Below are 25266 nucleotides of genomic sequence, written 5' to 3'. Positions count from 1 at the left end.
AAATATAAAAACCAGATAAAAATACAAATATGGCTAGACAACCAAGCAAGAAACAAAGCAATGAAAGGAACAAAACATGAAAGGCAAGCAAATGAACAATTATAAAGAAGTTGGAATAGAAGGAATTGAATAAAAACAACGTAATGTCTAGAGGTATCAAACACACTGATATGTGAACTTAGAGGAGTTGGACCAAATTTGGGTGCAAATGAATTGGATGCTATAGTACAGATGATAAATGACTGACTTGAAATTAGAAAACCTACAGTTCGTCACTCAGAGAAGTTGCAGAAGAGAAGTGATGCTCTTCACTCATCCTTGTCAACTTCATTTCATCAAATACCAAATCTGAACTCATCTTCTTCTTCGGTTTGGTGATACAGTGGTTGGCAGAACTGGCGATTCCACCTACACAAATATTTCTTTCCCTGTGTTTCTTAAGAGCATCAAGACGAGCAAACTCCTTACCACATGGACATCTACAATGCCTGGCTTCAAGATGTCCTTTGATGTGTCTATTCAAATCGTGTTGACGAACGAATCTCTTTGGACAGTACGAACAAGCAAATGGTCTGTCACTCAAGTGTGTTTGAATATGAGAGCGAACGTTGTACCTTCTAGTGAATTTCTTTCCACAATTCTTGTAAGTACAAGTGTAGTTCTTGTCGTCGTCTGGACCCTCCCAATATTGGTCTAACTCACCTGGAGGAAGTAAGGAAGTCTTCTTTACTCTTCTTCTAGGAGTGCTCTGTTGGATATGTTTTCTCACGTCTTTAGAGGCCTTTGCATTGGGTGAAATCACCGGGCTCCACTCCAAAGTCACTTGGTTTCTGGCTGGGGTAGTAGGAAACTGGTTTTTTAATGGAGTTAATTGTGCAATGGTCTCGTTGGCATCCTCTGTGTCATCAGCAGTAGAACGCATGTTTCTTAATGGACTTGTGTAGTATTTCACTGGAGACGAGTTCACAGAAGACGAAGCGTAAAGTGGTGATGACTGGAGATTCTGCGCAAGCATCTGTTGTTGGTGTTGGAAAAGCTGCTGCTGTTGGAGTTGTTGGAGCTGAGGTTGCTGGCGTTGTGGAGATAAATGCTGTTGAAGTTGCTGAAGTTGTTGGAACTGAAGCTGTTGTTGAAGGTGTTGATCTTGTGGGTATTGGTTCACCAGTGTTGAACTTCCATCATTACTGGAGAAGAAACTATTCACACTATCCGACTCAGAGAAGTACTGTGGAGTGTAGAAGTTCACATTACCGTTACGTAACTGAGGGTGGACTGGAGAAGAGAACTTGCTTTGGTTCTGATATCCATTTGTGCTGAGAACTGATCTTGTTGGAGATGGTGATTGTGGTTCTGGAGAAGAACGGTAATCCGGTGAACCATTGGAGAGCGTTGGTGGAGACGGAGGAGGTAAGAAAGTGTTTTCTGTTCTTCTGGAGATAAGCTGTTGGGATGCTGGTGGTTGAAGATACTGTTTTTCTTGTTGGTGGTGGTGATGGAGTTGCTGTGGTTCACGATAGTGTTGTTGCTGCTGTTGTTGGACAGCCTGAGGGCGAACTGGAGAAATTCTGGATTGGATGTAATGCTGTTGTTGCTGTTGCTGCTGTTGCTGTTGCTGCTGCTGTAATGCCTGTTGCTCTTGCAATTGTTGTTGTTGGGTGGTCTCTTTCCTATAAACTGGTTCTTGCACTGGAATGGGCACATATTTATAGACGGTATTGCCATTATTGTTGTTATTATTATTGAAACCAGCTGCCATTTGGGGAATGATATCATTCCCATTTTCAATTGGTGAATTATCCAATAGTGGTTCAATATCATCGACATAGCTTATTGGTTGGTTGAGGCTCTCCTTGTTGATTTCTTGTAGATATTTCACTGAGTAGTTGTTTACCGTCTGGAAATCGGATTCTCTTCCCTTGGACCTCTCCTTTTCTGGAGAAGGAGAAGGCGGGAACTTGTACGATTTTGGGTTTTCATTGGTTACAAGGTATTCTTGCTGCTTGGATTCCAATTTGAGTGGTGAAGATTGAAGCTCATGTTGATTCTTCAATTGATCTAAATCATCTAGTTCATCTTCCTCCAACAACAAGATTGGCTTAAGATTGATTTCCTGATCAAGATCAAAGTCATACTGTTGCTGTGACTGGGCACTCATGGACTTGAGCAATTCGCCAGGTGAAATCGACTTTCCCAAATCAACCGAAGTTTTACCAGCCTTATATAAATCTCCCGTCAAACCAGTAATTGAGAGTTCTCTTGTGTGCTCGGCAAAGCCGAAAATGGCGGTACCACTGGCTTTCCTGGAGTGCTTAGGTTGGTTATCTTGGGGACTCCCTTCTTTAGCTTGCTGAGTAGCAAATCCAGAAGGGACGTCGAGATCTTGCAATCCAGTTAAAGTCTCGTTGAACAAATTGTCTATTTCATCGTATTCCCCAAAGTATTGATCGAAGTTCTCATGGGGCAAAGGAATGGCTCTGGAGGAAGTTGTGACATCCTCCCATTGGGTGTACTGGTCCATTTTTGTTTAGTTGCTTTGTTGCTTTTAGCTACAAATTATTAATATAGTAGATTGTATGAAAGGAGAGTGGGCAGTTGGAGTGATCTACTGGGATCGATGCAGCTTTTGGTTGGGAGTGGAGGTCGGCAGGTCTATTGTGAAGTCAGGCGTGATTTATTCCTGAGTTCTGCTAATGCCACTACTGATGAAACTTCCGCTAAACTAACGTTGCTGCTACGATGACTCTGGATACTTGTTATGTGTGCTAATGTAGACGAAGATATGGAAGGACCACTGTATAAAACGAAGATTCAAAAAACTATCAAAGGAAGAACAACACACAACTAATTTGTAACAAGATCGAATTTCCCAAAAGAAAAAGCCATCCCGAGCTTTCCAATTCCATTCCACATCCAGATAATATCTACTACCTTACTTCTCCCTCTGTCTACTGTAATTACGTCCACCAGACACCCTTTCCCATAGTAATCCAAATAGATGCGAAATTGTCTTATTTTTTTTCACAATCCAATTACCGCATTAGGCAATTGGTCAACAAAGCTCATTTGGTTGCAATATTGGGACCAAATCAAAACATACAGAGAGTAGATACCAGGCGGGTTTGACGTCGAAGCATGGTGGTGCATACGACGGAAACGTCCATTGCCGGGGAAGGTATACGAGTACGAGAAAGGGCTGAATTTGAGGGTTGTGATAGTTGCTGTCGGCATGATGTGACACACTGGAAAGGCTGCGATTGCCGCAAAAAAGACCGGTTTGGGTGTTATCAAGAGGCCAACGGTTCTACCACGAGTTGGCTAAGACCTGGACAGCCTGGAACAGATCGTCGACTGTTGTTGGGTAGTAGCCAGTGGAAATCTGGGCTTGGGTCTGGAAACAAGCGGAAATATGCTAACTAAGGTGAAATTCCACTTAGAGGCGTGAAAACATGGTATAGAATAGGTAGTACAGAAGTCACCTATTGACTACAGGATACTAAAACTTCGATAACCGACTAAAATATGATGATATTGTTTACATTCCTTATTCAAAATGCGATTATTTCACTACAATTGGTATTATTTTTATTATCCATAATAATAAATATTGTTGGCATATTATTGTATTGTAGAAATTGGAGTAGCTTATGGGAGTCGGTTATTGCCTATCCCTGTAATAAGTTGGAATTATTCCTCTACAACTGTGCACGGGATCAGCATCATCTTGTGATAGCTGAGGTCCGGTGTCATTATGTAGGCTGGGATAACAAAATTTTAATTATAATTATTATTCTGTAGTAGTCTATAATTTCCGTGCTTTGTGTCAGGGTCTGGCCAGCCATTGTTCGTATCTTTCGCTGCAGATGATGTCATACTCTATTTAACACGAATACCCATTGATATCGTCTATTTTCACTTTTTGACGGGAAATTCTGTTCTAAACTCGTATAGCTTCTAATTTCATTGGCAGAATGTAGAGTTATCCGGTTATTTGATATCCGAAATTGTCAAAGACATTTCCACCTACAGGAGTCTGTTTTATCACTTTCTAAACGCACATACAACTCAATGTGTCTATCTGTTTTCAGATTAATGCAACTAACTAAGGATTTTAAACAAAATAAATATTGATCATATTCATAAACTGGAATGAAGGACTCGGTACAAGAACACCATGAACAAACTACTCTCTACTAGTACGTCCTCTAATGAAGACAAAGCAATCTGTAACTTTTGACCGAATCTCTCTACGGAAACCATAACTCAAATCAGAGAATTCTCTGTAGATTGGATTCTCATGCTTCTACTGAATTCTCGAGGACTTTCATTATGTTGGTAGATTTTCATTTACTGCAACAATAACATCTTTCTTGGGTCTTCGATCAACTCCTTGACGGTCTTTAAGAACGTCACGGCTTCTCTTCCGTCCAATACTCTGTGGTCATATGTCAAAGCCAAGTACATCATTGGTCTAGAAACGACTTGACCGTTGACGGTAACTGGTCTTTGTTTGACACCATGCAAACCTAAGACGGCGGTCTGAGGCATGTTGATGATTGGAGTTCCGTACAAAGAACCGAAAACACCACCGTTGGAGATAGTGAAAGTACCACCGGTCATGTCTTCTAAAGTCAACTTACCGTCTCTGGCCTTCTTACCTAAGTTAGAGATTTCTTGTTCAATTCCCAAGATAGACAAGGACTCAGCATTTCTGACAACTGGAGTGACAAGACCCTTTGGAGTGGCGACAGCAATAGAGATATCGGTGTAGTCTCTGAAAACTAATGTGTCGTTGTTTTCAATGGCAGCGTTTACGGCTGGTATTTCCTTAGCAGCTAAGGTGGAAGCCTTGGCGAAAGCACCCATGAAACCCAACTTAATGCCGGTCTTCTCGAGGAATTCATCCTTGTAAAGCTTTCTCATTTCCATCAAGTTGGACATGTCGACTTCGTTGAAGGTAGTAAGAGAAGCAGCAGTGTTTTGGGACTCCTTAAGTCTCTCGGCGATTCTCAAACGCATTCTGTTCATCTTAACTCTCTCCTCATTTCTGGAGAAGTTGGTGAAGGTAGCAGCAGCTGGAGCAGAGTCCTTCTTGGCCTCAGCCTTTGGTGGGGCAGGAGCAGACTTTGCAGGAGCTGGAGATTCCTTTGGAGGAGAAGCAGGAGAAGCTGGAGCAGCTGGAGCAGCGGCAGATGGCTCAGGCTTGGACTCCTTGGACTCCTTGGACTCTTCAGACTTTGGAGCAGACTCGCTAGCTGGAGCAGCATCGCCAGCTGGAGCTTCACCTTCTTCAATGGTAGCAAGATGTTGACCGACCTCTACTGTAGCGTCAACTTCAAACAAGAACTCGGTGATGGTACCGGCAACTGGGGCGTTGACCTCGACATCGATCTTGTCTGTTTCGATGGTGGCAATGGTTTCGTCCACAGCAACATATTCTCCGACATTCTTGTTAATGGCAGAGAGAGTACCTTCAGTAATGGACTCGGCCATATCTGGGACTTTCACGGCGGTGGAAGCGGAACGTGAGAATGAAAGGAAGCCATTGGATGCAACGGTCTTCGTGTTTTTCACGGTTGGCTTGTAGAAGGAACTATTGTTGGAAAATGATCTTGTAGCAGAGATGGCAGTTGACTTAAGCAACAAGGCCGAAGAAGATGAGCAAGCACGTTTCAATTGGTTTCTAACCGAGCTTCTGACGGTTCTCGATAACATTGTGGATTAGTGGGTGGAATATGGGGTTTCTGTGGAATCTGTGCAATGGAATAGCTGGTTTTTTTTTACTATGTGCTTGGACGATGAGATGAACAGCAACGGGATGGAATAGTTATTTGTAACAAATGACGGTTAATAGCAATGAAGAAACAAGGTAAGAACTTGGATGTTTCCGGGGCAAACTTTGCAGTTTCAATGATTTCAGCAGTTCAATGCTCGGACTCTTCACAAATCACAGTTTCTGGTTGTCTTGTTGCTACCAGAAACAACTCGTTTACAACAACTCATCCAAAACCACCCAATGAGATTTTGGAATTGGCGATTTTTCACAGTGAGGAGGAGATTCGAGGGCACGACATCGCGGCGACATTTTCTCCAGAGGGAGGAGCCAATGTCTCCGGGGGTGGAAGTGATGGCAGTTTACATCGCAGGAGCATGCGATTGGTGGAGGTGTGAGGGTAGCACCCCGGGAGAAGGCGGGGCAGGAGAGGAAATCCGGTCTGTCGGTTGTATTGTTTTGTAGGAGAAGATGGGGGTTTTTACTCGAGGCTCGGAGCGAGACAGAGACAGAGAATGACTGAGAGACAGGAGTCCGTCACTGGTTGATGGGTCCGAAGCGGCCGGATCGGCCCCAAAAATTACAGGGCAAAGGAGCTGATTTGACTAGCTGGGGCAAAGAAATTCGAGTTGTACAGTAGTTGTACATATACTGTACATGTATTGTATTATTTGTGTTATATTGGCATTGGATTATTTATTATTGGCATTGGTATATTATTGACGCCCGTGTTATATTATAGAGCTGTTGTGTACAATACATGTCATTCGTGTTTAGTCGCTTAAGGCAACCGTGAGGCATTCTCTGGATATGGTGGAAGCCATGAAAATCGAAAAATGCTAACGATGAAAGAGGAGGGGGGGGCGGTGGCCACTGGAATTGATGGGACGTCTTTAACGGTAGAATATGAAGTTCTGCACTTCGGCCGTTAGCAAAGTCGCTTACCACTCTAACCCATAATTAGAATCCACAAATAGCTCTCATATGACTTCCAATTATCCCTCAAATCGGTCCCCACCATCCCCTATCTACAATGAAGTCCCGGCTCTTCGCTCCATCTAGTCCGGAACCTTGTTCACGTGTTTAGCGAGGTGAAGGAAGACAGCCCCCGGATCATTTGACAGCAGCCAGAAACTCCGGCCACTAATAAAAAGGGTTGCAAAATTCACAAAGGACCGGAAAAATAGGCTAAAAATGATGACCATTGTTGATCTAAACTGTGCCAGGCAATTTATTATTGAAATGAATCTACTGGTAACGGAAGCAGGTTCACTTCTCATCCAGCTCATCTCATCAGAGGCATCGCTCGGACTTTTTGTGACTCCGAGAAAACCTTCTTCGCCCATTGTTTCCACAGCACCATTTTTGCACAACATGAGGGTAGCTAGAACTTGCTGTTGGATGTCTTCTGGCACGTCTTGCCAGCCTTCACCTTTTTCTTTTAAATAGAATGCAAAAAAAAAATAATGAAGGATGCGAGGTTCGAACTCGCGCGGACAACCGTCCAGCAGATCTTAAGTCTGCCGCCTTAGACCACTCGGCCAACCCTCCATTTTGTACATTTTAAGCATCCTGAACATATATGACGTTATTTTTCACGTTACATGTCACGTGATTTCCTAAAATTTATCAAATTCGTTCATTTTGAAATTACTTCTCCTATTATCTCTGTCGTAGCATAAATGTACCTTCATATTGTTGTGACCATCTCCCTGGTATATAAATATATCTTCTTTAATAAGTGTTCCACATTTCTTGCATAGTTGCAGCCAATACCATTCAGCGCATGGCTAAGAAATTCTCCCAAAAATCACTTGGTGCTATTGAGATGGGACAAACAGCTAATTATCTCATAAAAATCTCTACAATAGTAAAAACAAAACATATCATTTCCACAATTCTCTTATTGTAATGGATTCTTATATCACCGTAACCTAGGCACTGTTCTCGAAGTGTTCTGTAAAGGATAGGAATTACTTTGTACATGTCGCAGCTAGCTGCAAAAAATTCACGCACTACAACTCATTAAATGCTCCATGTAAAAATACTGGGGCAACGAAGTCATCTACCTGTGAAAAATTAATGGCTTCCATAAGTGATATGAAACGTCAAAAAGAAAGCCCGATGCGGGGGTCGAACCCGCAACCTTTTGATATCCTATTTAAGAGTCAAACGCTCTACCGATTGAGCTAACCAGGCTTTTGATGTTATCGGTCGCTCCTTGTATGGTCATCTCAGCAAGTCAAAAATTTGATAAGTTTTTAACGGCTTAAAAAAAACCGGCATTGAGTTTTCACCCCTGGGATTCTCTCTATACGTATCACCACCACACTGTATATGCCTTTCTCTCTATTTCATAAAGATATACCCTTCAAAAAATTATCTCTCATCAGCTAGTGGGGCATATACCCAGTGAGTAAAATGATGAGAAAAACACCTTAAAAAAAAAGGCAAAAAGGCAAACAAAAACTTCACAAAAAAATGGAATTGCCCAAGGCAGAGAAGATACAATCGATGCGTTGAACAATGTGATGCTTCCCATAATAAAGAATATCGTTGGATCAAGTCTTTTTTGGCTGTCGGATCGCTTTGTCAATGAATAAAAGTTTTATTATGTAATGCCTCAGGCTCCAATTAATGAGTACAAAGATGCTCCTACATAGTAGGGAAAATAGAGAGCTATATTTCCCGCGAGCATTAGATTGACATGCATAATTCAAATTTTAGTGCGGGATTTTCACTAAGAGTCATTTGCATTAAGTGGTTGCCAGGAAAAGGGTATTCTTGCAAGCAAAAATATCCATAGCATAGGCTTTGGAGTCGATATATGCAAAAAAGAAAGCCCGATGCGGGGGTCGAACCCGCAACCTTTTGATGTCTAACTTAAGAGTCAAACGCTCTACCGATTGAGCTAACCAGGCTTTTGTTGAAAAGTAATTGTTTCTAGACGACTATGTTGAGTGTGCCACATCATTTTTGAAAAAAGCACGCTAAAAAAATGCTAAACCGCTGTGAATAGTAATGATTTCTTCACTTACATCGACTTATAAAGCAAGGCGAGCCTCTAGGACCTATGATCTTCCTTGGGCATCAGTTCATAAGCTATAATGAGCATTCACTATGGATAAAATCGAGAGATCATCGCGAGAAATTGAAAAAAAATCTGCAGCAATTTAATGTTGCAGCTCGGAAAAATAGTAACTATTCCGAATAGGGCGAACTAGCTTCAACACATGCATTGAAATGACACTCAAAAAAATATTAAGACAGCTATATCAATACTTACACCAATCTCACTCAAGTTTTTCAAGCTTGAGAAGGTGATTGTAGCAATGATAAAATTGAAAAAAAAATAAAGAAGTAATCTCTAGAGATATTATTACTAAATTTGAAAAAAGTTTAGAATTTTACAAGAAATTACCTTAAAGCTACAAAAATTGCTAAAGTAAGATCTCCAAATACTCCAGAATAACCCCTTTTTGGCCTCATATAGACCTATCCTTCTCATATGTTAAATTTGTATGGTTTTAAGCACAATTCTGTAAATTTCAAAATAGGACTTTACGCTACCATGTTAATTACTAATACTTCTTGATGTAGTACCCATAATTTGCAACTTCATGTTCTGAACCCGAATTCCACATATTGCCTTTGTCGTTGGTCACAACTTGGAAATAAATAGCTGCAATGAACTTATCATTCGTTTAAAGCGGAACTCATTTTGCCAGCATTTGAGTCACCGCCCCGGGGATGGCTGCAACACCAGTCACGACAAACCGGATCTTACAGATACATGGTACGGAGCACTAAGCGCATTAGAGCTGCTCACAGGAGGAAATCCCCGGGGTTGATTTCTTCCAGGGCACACATTGGCACCCATAGAACCGTGGGGAACACGATTACAAATGAGTAGACCAAACGGCTTTAATTGCTAGGATTCTTAGCTCGCTTGTAACGAATCCCGTCGCACATACAATTCCGGCCGAGAAGATCAACGTAGATGATCCGACACCCGTGCCGCAGTACTGAAAATACACACCCATTCATGGATTTAGTGACGGCGGCAGCAGGCAAACCCCATCATCTTTTTGGAGTTTCCGCTTCTGATGACAAGTAAAGAGGTGATCAGTAAGCAGAGTGATGGTGCTATATGATTCATCTGTTATCAGGTTTTTACCTATATAAGGGAAGCCTGACTCTTGATTGTGTTCAATCGTATTTCATCACTACCATAACCAAACCCGGAGCCTCATCCAATCATCGCTTAAACTGCCTCAGATATTTTCCGTGTCTACCTCGCATTGCGTGCAGATCGCCCTTCAAGCAGTGCAGTATTACAGTTTTAGAATTGTAGTATTATAGTATTACAGTATTATTGTATTATAATAATTCTAGTGTGGATTTTAGTAGGACACAGAATTGTCACTAAGAAGATATAATAGCTTACTCATTGAAAAACCTTAGAGTAGTCTACTACCACCAGAAGAGAAGTCAATTGAAATATAATTCCATTCCAATCCTGATTAATCTAATCGAATTTAAATAAAAAGATAACCGATAAAGAGCACATACCGGAAGACATAAAAATCAATAATAGCAAAAACCACTAACCAATTCACGTTTTGGTTATTTTAAAAATTTGTTGACTCCCGGTAATTTACCTAAGCTAAGAATCAATTGCTGATCAAGAACCCTCAAATTCTCATACAGCCATCTTTCTTTGAGAACTTTGTTACCTATAACAAGAAATCAAACACCTACCATCCATCCACTGAAATATCTCAGAAAGTAAAGACCAAAAAAAAAAAAAATTCTCGCACTGTTCCAGAACTCTCTACAATACTGATACAGCACCCTCTTCACTACTGATTCATTTCACTTTTTCTATACTATTCCTTGTTCTTGTACCTGTCCACCGTATCTACCTAGGAACCATATAACTAACTCAAAAAAAAAAGACAGAATCATAACCATACAACAAACACCATATAAAACACACACTATAATATACCCACCCATCCAACAAGACCTCAAAATATAAACCGTGTCGCACTTCCGACCATTATATTATTATTTCCTCGCCATCTCTCTTCTCAGTACCCCCGATTCACACCCACTTCCGACTCTCGGAAAGGAGTGAAGCATTTTCGAATTTTGTTGAAAACCTCCAAAAATCCGATTTACAACCACTGGTTCTTCTCCACACAGATCCAGGAATCAACCTCCAGAAGCCACCGTATATCATGTTGAGAACTTCCACAGCAGCCCCCAGACTCCAATCGGCCATTAGATCCGCCCGCTTCGCCCAATTCGTCAGAAACGCCTCCACCAAGTACGATGTATTGGTTGTAGGTGGTGGACCTGGCGGTTACGTAGCAGCCATTAAGGCTGCTCAATTAGGCTACAACACCGCCTGTATTGAGAAGCGTGGTGCCTTGGGAGGAACCTGTCTTAATGTCGGATGTATCCCATCCAAGTCTCTCTTGAACAACTCCCATCTCTACCACCAAATCGTCCACGAAGCTGAGACCAGAGGTATCGCCATTGACGGTAAGGTCTCTGTTGACTTCGACAAGTTGATGGCTGCCAAGGACAAGGCCGTTAAGACCTTGACCGGCGGTATTGAGATGCTTTTTAAGAAGAACAAGGTCACCTACATCAAGGGTGCCGGTTCGTTTGTCGATGAACACAAGGTTGCTGTTACTCCAATCGATGGCTCTGAAGCCCACGAGGTTGAAGCCGACCACATCATCGTTGCTACCGGTTCCGAAGCAACCCCATTCCCAGGTATCGAAATCGACGAAGAGAGAATCGTTACCTCTACTGGTATTTTGTCCCTCAAGGAAATTCCAAAGAGATTGTCCATCATCGGTGGTGGTATCATTGGTCTTGAAATGGCCTCTGTCTACTCCAGAATTGGTTCCGAAGTCACCGTCATTGAGTTCCAAAATGCCATCGGTGCCGGTATGGATGCTGAAGTTGCAAAGACTACCCAGAAGTTGCTTGCTAAGCAAGGCTTGAAGTTCAAGCTCGGAACAAAGGTCACCAAGGGTGTCAGAGAAGGTGATGTCGTCAAGATCGAGGTCGAAGACGTCAAGTCCGGTAAGAAGGAAGAATTGGAATCCGATGTCTTGTTGGTTGCCATTGGTAGAAGACCTTATACCGAGGGCTTGAACTTGGAAAAGGCCGGATTAGAGTTGGACAACAAGGGAAGATTGGTCATTGACGACCAATACAGAACCAAGCACGAACACATCAGAGTCATTGGGGATGTTACTTTCGGTCCTATGTTGGCCCACAAGGCCGAAGAGGAAGGTATCGCTGCTGCCGAGTACATCAAGCACGGTCACGGTCATGTGAACTACGCTAACATCCCATCTGTCATGTACACCCACCCAGAGGTCGCCTGGGTTGGTCTTAACGAAGAACAATTGAAAGAAAAAGGAATCAAGTACAAGGTTGGTAAGTTCCCATTCATTGCCAACTCCAGAGCTAAGACTAACTTGGACACTGACGGATTTGTCAAGTTCATTGCTGATGCCGAGACCCAAAGAGTCTTGGGTGTCCATGTCATCGGTCCAAACGCTGGTGAGATGATTGCTGAAGGTGGATTGGCCTTGGAATACGGTGCTTCCACCGAGGACATTGCCAGAACTTGTCACGCCCACCCAACTTTGTCTGAGGCATTCAAGGAGGCTGCTTTGTCCACCTTTGACAAGCCAATTAACTTCTAAGAGGAGTTGAGGTAACTAGAGGACTAAAGCCGACTAGATCGCCAATCCTGCCAGTAACTGAGGACTAGTAATATAGTCCGTAGTGCACTAATTTATTAAGCCGGATATGGCTGAAAAGTATACACTAAATATATGTAACGTTCATTGAGAATTTTGAGAGAGTGTAGAGATTTTCATGTTGAAACTGAATCAATAGAAAGCGTAGATTCTATTTGTATGGATGGTATCTTTTTCGTATTCATAAGTAAGAATACATATTAAGAATACTATTATAATATTCACCATTACTATGCGAGTGAAAAGTATAACACCACACAAAGCATCACATATATAAATTGTAAACTTCAATTTCAAACTGGTAAAAAAGAACAAAGCAGTTTCTGAAAACATCAAATACTTACTCTCAAATGCACACAAACAGACACATACACAAACACATTTAAATATATATACAACCAACCACTTATACCCCACCATCACCACTAACATCCCATTTTGCAATCGACAATGTCGCACGAATATGCACACATTTTTCAAAATGCGACATTGTCTTCAAAATTTTTCGTACAAAATTCTTCAGTCCAAAAACGGGTTTGATGGTGGAGAGTTCTTCTGTTCAAGCTGGTGTAGCACAATAAGTAGAGATGCCTGCGTTACAGAAGTTCCACGCAAATGTGGCCCGTCATGCCAAGCTGATCGACAAAAACTTGTGTGCCAATTTGATCCGCCACGAGTACATAGTTACTACTAGAGCTAAGGCCAAACGAGCACAACCAACGATAGAAGCGTTCCTTGCCGACGCTCTTAAGACCAACGAGCTGATCTCGCAAGAAATACCCTTGAACCAGAGAATCGTGCTGAACAGAGCATTGAATTACTTACAGCCGCCCGACAAGTTTGAAGTGGGTGGAAAGATCATACAAGAGTTGGCCGAGAGGTATCCTACAAGAAGAAGTGGTTTCACACGTATCATCAAATTAGAGCCAAGATTAGGAGAAGATAAGGCGCCAATGTCGGTGATAGAACTTGTGGATTCCGAATATGAGGTAAAGTTCTGGTTCACTGCCAAAATCGTGGCCAGATTGCAGTTGCAAAACCTCCCATTAGACGATATCACCCAACTTAACGTCAACAAGTTAACTAAGTTCAGAAAGGGTGGAGAAGAAGCATTTGCCGAAGCTGTAGAGACCTGTAAGGTGGAATTTTTCAAATACGATCCAGAAACCGGATCTGTGACGGATGAAGCCGCTAAGAAGAACTTGGAGAATTTGCCAACTAACTTGGAATATTACGGAGGCTCTCTTTCTGGAACTTTGTTGGCTTCCAAGAAGTTTAAGACACAGCCTAGACAGAAGCAGGAGAGTGGAGAGTCTGTGATTCCTCCATCGCCTTTTTTGGCCAAGGAGTAAGTAAGGAAGTGGTTGTCGTAGCATTAGTGTAGATATATATACTCAGCATTGTACATAGCAATAATATTGAAAGAGGACAATAATAGTAGTTTAAAAGGATAGGAAGGAGTCAAGAAGTAGGATTTGTAGATATTAATGTATGAAGAGACAAGGACGATGGATTTAATATACTTAAGAATTACACTGATAGTGGGTCAAGATGAAACGGTAGTGCCGAATAAGGTCAGTAGTCAATGTCAATGGGAAGTAGAAAGTGGGTATGTAGATGAGATGGTAGAACGGTAGAAGTGATTGATATCGTTGAAATAGAACTAACTGGAAGACATCCTCAACCCAAGATATAGAGGTATCGGGAGAAGTCAAAGAATGAGCTCTCAAAGGGTGCAAAATTATATTTGGAGGATTCTCCACATAGCTCTCTATTTGCTTCTTTTATTTTGCTTCCCTTTTAATAACCTCTCACTAGCAATTATATCATGACTTGTCGTATGTAACTTCAACGATAAACTGGCGGTCAAAAATAAAATTCTGATTCATCACACTTTGCTGCACTTGCACATCTCGAATAGGTTAATATAATGAAATCATTATATTTTCTATCACTGTCAAGGTAGAATATGGAAATATTTAACGATGGCATATAACAAATAGAATTAACTTGCTTTAGAACCATTTATAAGGGTGACCACTGGGTATGATAAGATTTTTGATCATGAGATTATGTATAATACATGGGTTTGGATAATGAACATATAAATAGAGATATACTTGAATATAATAATCAAAAAAAGAGGCGACTATATAAAATACTTAGAGTTGACCGCCCATATAAATCTACATATAAATTACAGATAAAAATATATCCATATACTAATGTCAGTTCAAATTGATTCACTAATATATATCATGTCCATAAACGAAGATTTATTCATATACCGTAAATAACTAATTAAATGCTTACCAAAGATATTCCCCCTACTAGTAGCACTACCTTGTACCGTAAATACTCTTTCATAGCAAATCATTCATACATAAACCATAAATGCTGTTCCACCGTTAGTATTCAGATACACCACAAATACACAGAAATATCTATTCATAAACCATAAATACTCTTAGAGCATAACAGACACACCCTCACAAACACATATGAACATTTACCCTTACAAATACATATACCCTTACATTTAAACATATACCCTTAACAATATACATATTCCATAAACCCTACACCGTATCTATTAGACATACTCATCTAAAAACCATAAATAGTGTTACATCTGTTCAGATACACTGTCAAATACACCCATAACTATATACCCTTATATTTATACATAAACCATATATACTCTTACACCGTCACACACATTCACCCTCAGATACATATATACATATATATGTATCTACATAAACACTCTCACTCCGTCACTACACAGATACACCTTCAAATACACATATATTCTAAGTTCTTAACACCATCACTATTCAGACACACCCTTAAATACGCATATATACCTATTTCACATAAACATAAATCCTCATCAAAATTCAAATATACTACATATACCAGGTACATAATAAATACTGCTACACCATCACTATTCAACCCACCCACAACACCACTTCATTCATCTATCCTTACACACACACATCAAACGAACTAACACACATCTACTACATCTTCCCTCTCTACTCACCACCCTCCTTCTCCATTTGCAGCCTTTCTTCTTTCTTAACACATTCCCAAAAACATTCACACACACACACTTTTTTCTGGAACCAAAGAGCGCTTTGACAGAAAAGCCAGAAATCAGTTTTTACAACCAAGTGGTTGCTTCTGTTATCGACGTGATTAAAGGTATTTGGCACAGGAAAAGTACCAGTTAAAGGTAGCAAAACACTCCGCAGCGAACCCAATTTCATCACTATGTGGTTTTCTAAATCTCATTTCAAGCCAAACGGCAAAACAGCCCTCGTAGTAGGTGCTTCTCAGGGTCTAGGAGTCGAAATAGCACTCAAGCTCTATCAACAGAATTGCACCGTGATCCTTGTCGCCAGAACGGCGCCAAGACTCCAGCAGCAAGTTAAGAGGATTCAGAACACCGTCGGAGAAACCAACGGAGCTACGGCTTCCTATATCGCCTGTGATGTGTCCGACTACAACAACTGTGTTAAGCTCTGGGATGAAATCGTACAACGAAATCAAGATCCTGACTTCATCTTCTGCTGTGCTGGATCGTCCATTCCCAAGCTTTTCAATGATCTCTCGGGAGAAGAAATCCTGAGTGGTGTCACCGTCAACTATAATACTGCCGTTAATGTAGTTCACACCGGTTTTAAACAGGTTTTAGCTGCAAATCCCGAACTTCCAATTAAACAGTACAAGAAAAGACATATAATATTATTCTCGTCGGTAGTCAGTTTCTTCCCATTCATAGGATATGCCCAATACGCTCCGATGAAAGCAGCAATCCAGTCATTATCACTCATTCTCCGTCAAGAGTTGGGTCCATACAATTACAGAGTAAGTTGTGTCTTTCCAGGAAATTTCCAGAGTGAGGGATACACCGAGGAACAGAAAACCAAGCCTGAAATAACGAAGACCATCGAGGGACCAAGTGTTGCCATTGGCGGTGACGAGTGTGCGGAGATTGTGTTGGACAAGTTGAGCAAAGGATACGATACTGTCACGACCGATTTCGTAGGTTGGTTGTTAGGTAGCTCCGTGCTAGGCACGTTACCTAGATGTTGGGGATTCTTCCAGGTTATTATGAGTTTGATATTCCTGATTGTGGAGCCGATAGCACTTTGGGTTGTCTTCAGGGACATCGCCAAGTACTTCGACAATAGGAAGAAGCCGGTAACTGTAATTGAGGAAGTCGAGGAGTCTAACAAGGATAAGTAGGGATGAAATTTGAAATAGAGCACTTACTCAGTGCATTTAATGAAGACAGTGGAAGAAGCATACATCATATTTAGCCAGCAATTGATACTTATAAATAGCGAAATGGCACAGTACTATGATTACCATAAAATGGTTCAAAAGACGTAAAGTTAACTTAATGAAATTTAAGCTCAGATAAAGGCTCAATTGACAGCTTCATTCTTAGTTAGCCATGGCCCATAATGTGATAGTTCCCACTTAAAGATATTTCTATCCACTCAATCACTTCAATTTCTACAATACTGTCTTTGCTAATTGCCTACGTCTATCATCTACGCTCTACATTGATATCAATGCTCTTCTTTTCATGGCGTCATATTGACTATGCTTAATATATAATATACATTCTTCTCCCTGATTCTCCTACTTCTTTTCACTCACACTGGAGGCAACCTTGTCGGCCAATTCCAAGAGCTTCTTGTCAACGGTGAGTCCGAATTGATACCAGTTAATGGAGTACACCCAGTTGACCATTGTGATAATCTCGTCGTTCCAGATATCCTTGCATGTTTCGCCGAAACTTGGACGCTGTGTGACTGTTATGTGCGAGCTCTTGGGCACGGCCTCCTTGAGCAAATCGGTGTCCGTAAGGATTCGGTTATTTATGATATGGTTGGTGGTTCTCAATTGATTAGAGACGAACTGTTCATTTTTCTTGATATATTCACCCGTATAATAAGCAAATGCCGATGTCAACAAAACTCCTCCGAGGAAACCGTGGATTCTACCGCCCATTATTACAATTATTCTACGTTTATTATGAATATACCCGTGCTATACCATCAAAGTCACCGTCTTTCATCTTCTTGAAGAATCCTGAAAAATGGCGGTCGAGGTGGAAATGTCGTGCGATTGGTGATTTGACGGGTTCGATGTCGCATGTCGCATTTGTCAGTTTTCGGGATTTTGCCATTTTGCAGTTGTTTTGTTAGTGGAGGTATATGGTGAAGGGTATGGGAAATGTTAAGATATGAAGACGATGGTTGGTGGAGAAGTATGATTTTTATGAGATGGTAATGAACAGCTGGGGGTTTGGAACGATTTGGAAAAAATTTAGAAATTTTTCTCTTCTTGGAAGCTTTTTGGATGAACAGTGTATATGCCTACAGATATCAGAATACTGTCTATAGTATATCGTAATAGACATGGCTGCTATTACTTTCTCTACAGTTGCTAAGTATTATGCAAATGGTTATATATGTACAGATGGGATACTATGTATAGTTGGTATTCAGCAGAATGAATGAAAGCGTTCACTGGAACTCCTGTTGCTCCTGTTCAATAGCATTAGCAAGAGCACTTCTCAAGAATGGGAATACTTGGATCTTGTCCAATTTGACATTTTCGCCAGACTCTCTCAAAGCTTGGACCTCCTCAACAGCCTCATCTACGCCTCTCAATAAGAATGGCAATTCCTCTACAACTCCGTTCAAGGGTAATTCGAAAGTCTTCGCTACGTTAGGGTTCCTGTCCAAGTATCTCTTGAGCTTCAAGTTGGAAACGTATGACAATCCATTGACAAACTTGATATTGATATCCTCCTCAAGATTGTAGTCTTGTAATTGTGGTTGGATTCCAAAGAGAGCATACTGCAATCTGACCAATTTCTCATTATATGACACTATTTCATCGGCACCAGCGTTTAAGTACCTCTCTTCAAATTCTGCCAAGTAGGCTTGTTGCTGTTCAGTAAATGTCTGGACTCTTTCGTAGGCCACTTGTCTCTCAAGCAACACCTGCTTAATTCTCTTTTGTACTGTGACCAACTTTTCGTCGAGTGCCTCGTGCTGCTGTGTTCTTGAGTATCTCAAGGCTTCGGCCAAACGCACTTCTCTGGCCAATATGTTACGTTCCTTTAACGTCAAGTACCACAATCTATGTAAGTCCTCGAACGATTTCCGGCGTAATTCCGGGAAAGTCCATTCTCTAGAGTTTAATTCTACCTCGTCGCTTCCACGGAGAGCAGACTCGCTCTTGTTACCTTCTGGGAAGAATGCCCATAACGGATGGTCTGGCGATACATCGAAGTTCTTATGCGTGGGGACAATAGGTTCTCTCAACTGTACCTTACTCAAATCACCGAAACTGAGTTTTTTGGCTCTAGCCAAGTTGGCCACACAGCTCAGAAGTGTTCTTACAGGTATTCTCATACTCATTGTACGACCCTTACCTAACAAAAACTGGCCCTATATCGTCTAATATCACACCTTTGACTTCATGAGACCGTTAACTTAACAAAGTGAAAAATTGAAAATTTTTGAGACTGCGACATGCGACACAACCATGGAACGACATTTAAATTGATCGACATTTCAAACACATAAAATGTCGCACAGAATTACGTTCTGTCGCATGTCTGTTGGTGAAAGTGAGGCGACATTGCGACATTACGACATCCATATCGAATTTTGGTTTTTTTCAGTTTTAACAAAGTGAATGGTTACCACAAGAGAACGGTAAAACATAGGATTACAGTATACTTTAGAAGGCAGCATAGCGTGAAAATTGCAAAATTACACTCATAATACATACTAGATAGCATGTCCACCGTTAGAACCGAACAACAGCAACAAGAACCGCTTGACTTGATCCGTTTCCAGCTCGACGAGTTCGTGTTGGTCAAGCTCAGAGGAGCCCGTGAAATGAAGGGAAGACTCCAAGGATACGACTCCCACTGTAACATGGTATTGAGCGAGGCCCAGGAATTCATATACTCGGAGGGAGACGAAGAACCAACCGTGAAGAAGACCGAAATGGTGTTTGTAAGAGGTGATTCCGTGATTTTGATCAGCCCTATAGCAGAATAGACATATTGAAAGAAAGAAGAGAGGATGCAGAGAAGCGTTTCGATTGGAGTAAAAGGAGGGAGAATGATGGAAGACAATGAGTTGATTATGAAATTGTGAAGCTGACTTAATTTAGAACCCATTGGAATGGAGGGAATAGAGAAACGATCTCTATATTACCATCGTTTCATGGATTCAAAGAATACACAAATTGTCAATTGCATATCGAATGGCAGTTATTTTCAAAGTTTTACTACTACTAGACTCATGGTCACACATCTTTGGGAGTAGAGATCGGACGAAATGACAATTAAAGTAAGAGTCTCTTGCTCTTGTCAAATTATCATTGCATGAGCACTCATGCCAACTTGTACATTATAACTTATTAGCTAAGAACCTTAGTTGTATTCTATAAATATAATTTAGAAAAAAGACCGTTGTAGATAAGGTAGAACCAATGGTTCATTGACCTCCTTGTCGGTGCTCCTCTTATCATGTCAAGTTTCTGAATTTTGCTTTTTAATTGTTCATCTTTTCTGGATTCTTTGGATAACCACTATTTCAATGCCTAAAAGTATAATATCCATGTCAGAATTTTTTTCACTTTATTGAATATGCAACTTTTTAAGTGACGATTCAATATGGTTCTAATGGAATAAATCAGATTCATACAATTGCCAATTATAGTGTTGTGCTAAATCATCCCGCTATATAGCCATTTCCACATCATCACTCTCATCCAAGAGTGCCTTGATCTTCGCCAACTTATCAGCATTCTTATTCCAATTTTCCCTGGTTTCCTTGCCTTGACGTGCAAGCAGAGTTATCTCTTCTATGGTATTGTCTATCAATTTATCATAGTGTCCTATTGACGTTTTTCCAGAGATATCATGGAGCTGTGATCTATGCAATTTGTAATAATATTTCTCGTCATCCAACTTCTCAAAGATCTTTCCGTTGACCAACTGTTGGTTCACGTAGTTTTTAATATTAAAGCTTTCACCCTGGTCGTTTTCGAAACTGATTGTGGTATCTCCAAAAAGCGATTTAATATCATCATACAGAAAAATCAAGTTCTTCAAGTCAACGTCGGTGTCTTTGCCTTCGACATTTGGCTTTCTTTCCTTGAGTCGGTATGGGTTCATGGCTCTGGCTGAAGAGCTTTTGCTGTTTACTTCGAAATTCTTGGCCAAAAGCGTCATTTTATCAAGCCTTGGTTTCTGTACTTCTATCAACTCCTTGATCTCCCTTGTGAGCGTTTCTTCCTTTTCCTGTAATGCCTTGAATGCCACATTAGCGTCATGTCTGTATGGTGGTTTGATATTCTTATTTACTGTGAGGTTCCTTGAAAGCTCGTTTAAATGAATCGTGTAAGCCTCGATCGTCTTGTCAAGCTCAAAACGCAATTGAAATACACTGATCTTGTTCTGGTCCGAGACTACATTCTCTTCTGCTAGCTGCTTCGTTATAGCGGTATTCAATTGGAATATATCTTGTCTCAATTTAAGGTATTGACTAGTGATTTTGTCATAGTACTTGACATGGTTTGTCACAGAGTCGTCGATGAGACGTTGTTGTTTCGTATTTACAAATGACATTACTACCTACACACAATATATACCTTAAAATAGTACCTACCAATACAAAGATTCCTCTAATATTGAAGAAGAACATACCAGTTATCATCAATAGTTAAGTTGAAAAGTTGAGCTTTTTGATGTTTCTGATATTCCTGCGTAGACGCCTAGAACAAGTGTTGAACACATGGTAGCGATGACATCCATGGAAAGAAGGTGTTGTAGAAGGTGTTGCAAGAGGGTGAAAATGCCGTAGAAGTTTTTGTAAGAAGACATTGTTATGCTATTATCGTTTGAATAAAGGGAAACGGGCGACGAGGAGAGACGAAATGAATATATACGGATTGAGAGCTCATCAATGAAATATCTAAAATAAAAATATTGAACATGAAATACCCAAGGCAATATATTAGGAGATTTAATAGAAGTTACTGAAAAAAGGCCTTTCTAGCACGTAAAATGGTAATGACAAATTGTGAAAAAGAGAACGAAAGATGTGGAACTCCCCCATTTTGAAAAAAAAAAAAAGATAATAACTCTACGACATGCATTTCTTTGACTCCAACTCCATTACTGACAAATGTCGAATCACAACTTCCACCTTTTACGATCATAAGGCTGCATCAAAGTTGCCTGCAACCTGAAGTATAATACACTACATGGTAGCGCCTCAATATATATAGCGATCACTTCTACTAAGAACTTTGCAAAGAAAGACAGAGTATGATCGTAACAGCAATTTAGGGATTAAGAACAAAGAAAAACGCTCCAAAAAGAACACATACACACAGTCTCCAGCATCACCATCTCTACACTAACACTCTCCAAAACAGTCCCTAACAGACCATCTTAAATAACACCCTCCACCACCCACTAGCCCACGAAAATCACGTGACCCCTCTACCAACCACCTCTTCATTTTTCAAATTAACGATGTTTAAAACGACACCTAAAGGTTATACATTTCACAGGAAAAGTACTATAAGAAATAGTTCTAACGAGCAGAAAAGTACTCCAGCACATACTTAAATACCAGATACGATGTCAGACTCGGCCATTGAATCAATTTCCGACGGCAAGATCTATATCGCTGTGGTTCTGTCTCTTGCTTCTCTGGTTGGAAATGGATCAGGCAACCGCCGAAATGAAGTAATAGACATATTCAGAAAGCTCCGAAACATTATAGAAAGGTATCCATCTTTAACATATGTGCGATCGGAAAACATCTTGAATGTTTTGCTTGTTTATACGACGCCTTCATCAGAGAACATACAGTATATAGCAAAGTTGCTCAAAGTGTTCGTAGAAGGAGACAATGATGACGACAAGAATTCCCTAGAATCTTTTGATTACGATCTCGAAGAATTTGCAAACTGGATCTCAAAGGAAACCCATACGAGCATTTCCAACGAAGTTTCCGTACAGAAAACTGCATTTGATATACTTAACGATACTAATGGACAAGCATACCAATTACAACTGACAGTAATCGATGATTCAGAATCTACACAAAACTCTGACTACCGCCAGGAAACAATATTCAGGTTTGTGCAAGCTAAAACCTTCCAGGCATCGAAATATGTGAATGACGTTCACAGTTTATCACCATTATTTCAAGTCGCTGAAAGCTACCCACCATTTATCAAATGGTACAATGGTCTAATTAAACTGTACAGTTATTACTGGGATAATTATGGGTCTCTTAACGGAGAGCACGTAAGTCTCAACGATTTTATACGACTTGGATCATTTTCGAATCAATTCGAAGCTTTGATAAATCCGCTTAATAGGAACGCTTATAGTGACAAGTTGGCCACCGGTAATTGGATGAGCCATGTTATACTTCCTTTAATCGTTTACTACAAAAAAGACTTTACACCATTGCTTAACTGGTTATTTAGCTCCAAAGAAACGAAATTTGAAGGCTCTCCATCGAAAAAATATGTTCTTTGGAATAAGGTCATCCATTCAATCATTCAGTTTCCTGGAATAGAGTTCCAAGACTTCAGTGAGATCATCAAGTACTTCCTTGCTAGCTCCTACTATTATGCAATCTTCCACGAGGATTCCGAGAAAATAACTTCCATAGAGGTCATTAAAATCTATGACACAATCAAAGATACCTTGTCATTAACTTCAACTGAACAGGAACCATTGAACATTGAGATAAAATTCTCAGAAATACCGCATTCAAGTTCGGTTAACGAGTTTGTCAATAGCGAAGTGAATCCATTAAGACCTGTCTTTGAGCCTACAGGCAGTTCTATTGCAACTTTGAACGAAATAATAGAAACGTGCCGAAAGTTGTACCCAATAAATAAGCTCACTATCTCAAAATATTTGTATCTAAATCGCCAGGACAATAATGATCCAGAAGACAAAGCAAAGGAGATAAGAAAGATAGTGGCCAATGTAAATGCAAGCAACTACACGAAGCTTTTAGAGTCAGTGAGATTATTCTACGGAAAATTTGTCGGCAATCACGAAGAAGAGCAATTGAAGGTGAAGGAGATTATTCTTGAAAGGCTTTTGTTTTCGAATTTATTTGATGTCGTTGAAGAGTTGTATGCTACAAAAGAATTCAAGTTACCTGTAAATATCTACTTTGAATTTGTCTTGGAAAAGTTCTGGGAATCTTTCAATAGTGCATCTAATTTAAACGATAAGATAGGAAAACTCAAAGATGCAACAAGTTGCATCAGGCTTTTTGATGGCGTGACAACTGACCCTGAGTTAAGCAAGGAAAACAAAGAGCAGATCATTCGCATAAAGCATTTGTTGAAAGCAGTGAACAATATCAAAAATTTTAGAATCTCTGTCGAGAGAAACAAGCCATTCACGCCTTATCAACTTGTGAACACATTTGGTAATGTGGGCAAGTTTCCGGATGATGAGCATTCAACACCACTTGATTTGGTTACCTTGATACTTGAACAGAATCCAAAATCCTTCTTAGCATTTGAAAAACTATATAAGATCTTGAACGACTTGTTGTTATTCTTCAACGACCTGGAACAGAAGTCTGATACCCATTATTTTAATCGGTTGAAGTCAGCATGTATAGAATCATCATTGGCATCTAACAACTTCCAGTTCGCGTATACTCAAACTATGGAGTTATTTGATCATTATATACAAAGCGACACTAACTTGAATGACATTTGGTTGACTTTCTACCAGGTAGGAAAGTACGTTTCACCCTCATGGTTTGATGAGAATCCCACTGCAGAGGAAGAGAATGAGAAAATTCAAATTCTCTGTAAGCAGCGTGAGATCTTGTCGAGAACATTGCAAACCTTGCGTCCTACTGAATCCACTTCGGACAATAGCAAGGTAATCATAAAGCAATGGGAAAGAGTAAATGAACAAATTGAAGAGCACTACACAGATGCAGAAGTTGCCAAAGCTCTGACCTTTGACCATGGAAATGCCCAATATGATGTGACTGAGAATATTGGCGCCTTGGCGAATGATTTGCTCAATGATGCCACTACAACGACCAACAATGCTAGTGAGAAGTTGTCAAACCTCTTTGTTTCTGGGTTGGGCTGGGCCATTGGTGCCAACAGGAATTAGGTGCCAAGAGAGGAGTACTATTGGAAGGAGCTCTCAATACGCCACAAGGTATTAGTGTGATTGAATCATTGGTATTACCAAGGTTTTAGGAATATAAAGGTTCCTGGTACTATATAGGTTCCTGGTAAGATTTAGGTATCTGGTAAGATGTACGTTCCAGGTAATATAATGGCGTCTTTTATGATCTTTTGGTCAATTCACAAGTGAGCTTCTCTTAATTTGAAGATGCTCTTTATGGTGTAATTTTCATTTCAGTAATTATTAATAGTTAGGTAATTATACCGGCAGGATAATGGAAAGCAACTGGTTCAATTGAATAGATTCGACATTGCAATTAATAAAATAAGTCTTTCTGGGACTACAAATTCTACTAAGCAATACCGACATATGGTATGGTGTGTCGCAAATTGATTGTCTTGTTTTTATGCGACACATGGAACCTCTGATTGATTCCAGACAATGGGATGGTT

The 25266-nt window shown here is 40.4% G+C and overlaps 10 protein-coding genes and 3 non-coding genes across 13 annotated transcripts; 5 read left to right on the top strand and 8 right to left on the bottom strand. All coding sequences in view use genetic code 12, as the record gives it.

The window, feature by feature from the left end:
• Positions 1 to 9: 9 nt before the first annotated feature.
• On the bottom strand, positions 10 to 2873 carry ACE2 (DNA-binding transcription factor). Its single transcript, XM_064917969.1, has one exon. It carries the CDS (start codon positions 2516 to 2518, stop codon positions 263 to 265), a length of 2256 nt encoding a protein of 751 aa, XP_064771911.1. The 5' UTR covers positions 2519 to 2873; the 3' UTR covers positions 10 to 262.
• Positions 2874 to 4069: 1196 nt separating this feature from the next.
• Positions 4070 to 5862, bottom strand: KGD2 (alpha-ketoglutarate dehydrogenase). Its single transcript, XM_064921035.1, has one exon. It carries the CDS (start codon positions 5710 to 5712, stop codon positions 4345 to 4347), a length of 1368 nt encoding a protein of 455 aa, XP_064771910.1. The 5' UTR covers positions 5713 to 5862; the 3' UTR covers positions 4070 to 4344.
• Positions 5863 to 7237: 1375 nt separating this feature from the next.
• RJT20DRAFT_t158 lies at positions 7238 to 7321 on the bottom strand. Its single transcript has one exon. It is a non-coding gene; the product is annotated as a tRNA-Leu (tRNA).
• A 567-nt stretch (positions 7322 to 7888) lies between these two features.
• RJT20DRAFT_t157 lies at positions 7889 to 7969 on the bottom strand. The gene has a single exon. It is a non-coding gene; the product is annotated as a tRNA-Lys (tRNA).
• Positions 7970 to 8610: 641 nt separating this feature from the next.
• RJT20DRAFT_t156 lies at positions 8611 to 8691 on the bottom strand. The gene has a single exon. It is a non-coding gene; the product is annotated as a tRNA-Lys (tRNA).
• Positions 8692 to 10572: 1881 nt separating this feature from the next.
• On the top strand, positions 10573 to 12826 carry LPD1 (dihydrolipoyl dehydrogenase). The gene has a single exon (XM_064921034.1). It carries the CDS (start codon positions 11014 to 11016, stop codon positions 12502 to 12504), a length of 1491 nt encoding a protein of 496 aa, XP_064771909.1. The 5' UTR covers positions 10573 to 11013; the 3' UTR covers positions 12505 to 12826.
• MRPL8 (mitochondrial 54S ribosomal protein bL17m) lies at positions 12759 to 14279 on the top strand. The gene has a single exon (XM_064921033.1). The coding sequence runs from the start codon at positions 13149 to 13151 to the stop codon at positions 13911 to 13913; it is 765 nt and encodes a 254-aa protein (XP_064771908.1). The 5' UTR covers positions 12759 to 13148; the 3' UTR covers positions 13914 to 14279.
• A 1561-nt stretch (positions 14280 to 15840) lies between these two features.
• Positions 15841 to 16818, top strand: KSR1 (3-dehydrosphinganine reductase; the record flags this gene model as incomplete). The annotated part of the gene is made up of 1 exon (XM_064915649.1): positions 15841 to 16818. One exon carries the CDS (start codon positions 15841 to 15843, stop codon positions 16816 to 16818), a length of 978 nt encoding a protein of 325 aa, XP_064771907.1.
• A 325-nt stretch (positions 16819 to 17143) lies between these two features.
• On the bottom strand, positions 17144 to 18007 carry RJT20DRAFT_63529 (uncharacterized protein). The gene has a single exon (XM_064921031.1). It carries the CDS (start codon positions 17590 to 17592, stop codon positions 17221 to 17223), a length of 372 nt encoding a protein of 123 aa, XP_064771906.1. The 5' UTR covers positions 17593 to 18007; the 3' UTR covers positions 17144 to 17220.
• A 1-nt stretch (position 18008) lies between these two features.
• RJT20DRAFT_63530 (mitochondrial 54S ribosomal protein uL29m) lies at positions 18009 to 19155 on the bottom strand. The gene has a single exon (XM_064921032.1). It carries the CDS (start codon positions 19011 to 19013, stop codon positions 18111 to 18113), a length of 903 nt encoding a protein of 300 aa, XP_064771905.1. The 5' UTR covers positions 19014 to 19155; the 3' UTR covers positions 18009 to 18110.
• Positions 19156 to 19312: 157 nt separating this feature from the next.
• SMX4 (U4/U6-U5 snRNP complex subunit) lies at positions 19313 to 20043 on the top strand. Its single transcript, XM_064917968.1, has one exon. It carries the CDS (start codon positions 19398 to 19400, stop codon positions 19662 to 19664), a length of 267 nt encoding a protein of 88 aa, XP_064771904.1. The 5' UTR covers positions 19313 to 19397; the 3' UTR covers positions 19665 to 20043.
• On the bottom strand, positions 20044 to 21604 carry RJT20DRAFT_131254 (uncharacterized protein). Its single transcript, XM_064917967.1, has one exon. It carries the CDS (start codon positions 21239 to 21241, stop codon positions 20351 to 20353), a length of 891 nt encoding a protein of 296 aa, XP_064771903.1. The 5' UTR covers positions 21242 to 21604; the 3' UTR covers positions 20044 to 20350.
• Positions 21605 to 22183: 579 nt separating this feature from the next.
• Positions 22184 to 24934, top strand: RJT20DRAFT_63509 (uncharacterized protein). The gene has a single exon (XM_064921030.1). It carries the CDS (start codon positions 22262 to 22264, stop codon positions 24794 to 24796), a length of 2535 nt encoding a protein of 844 aa, XP_064771902.1. The 5' UTR covers positions 22184 to 22261; the 3' UTR covers positions 24797 to 24934.
• Positions 24935 to 25266: the final 332 nt, after the last annotated feature.

This window comes from Scheffersomyces xylosifermentans (assembly GCF_036884685.1).
Source record: "Scheffersomyces xylosifermentans strain CBS 12540 chromosome Unknown RJT20scaffold_8, whole genome shotgun sequence".
Lineage (NCBI taxonomy): Eukaryota > Fungi > Ascomycota > Pichiomycetes > Serinales > Debaryomycetaceae > Scheffersomyces > Scheffersomyces xylosifermentans.
Note: the sequence above shows the minus strand (reverse complement) of the source record. Positions and strands in the feature narration are given on the sequence as shown.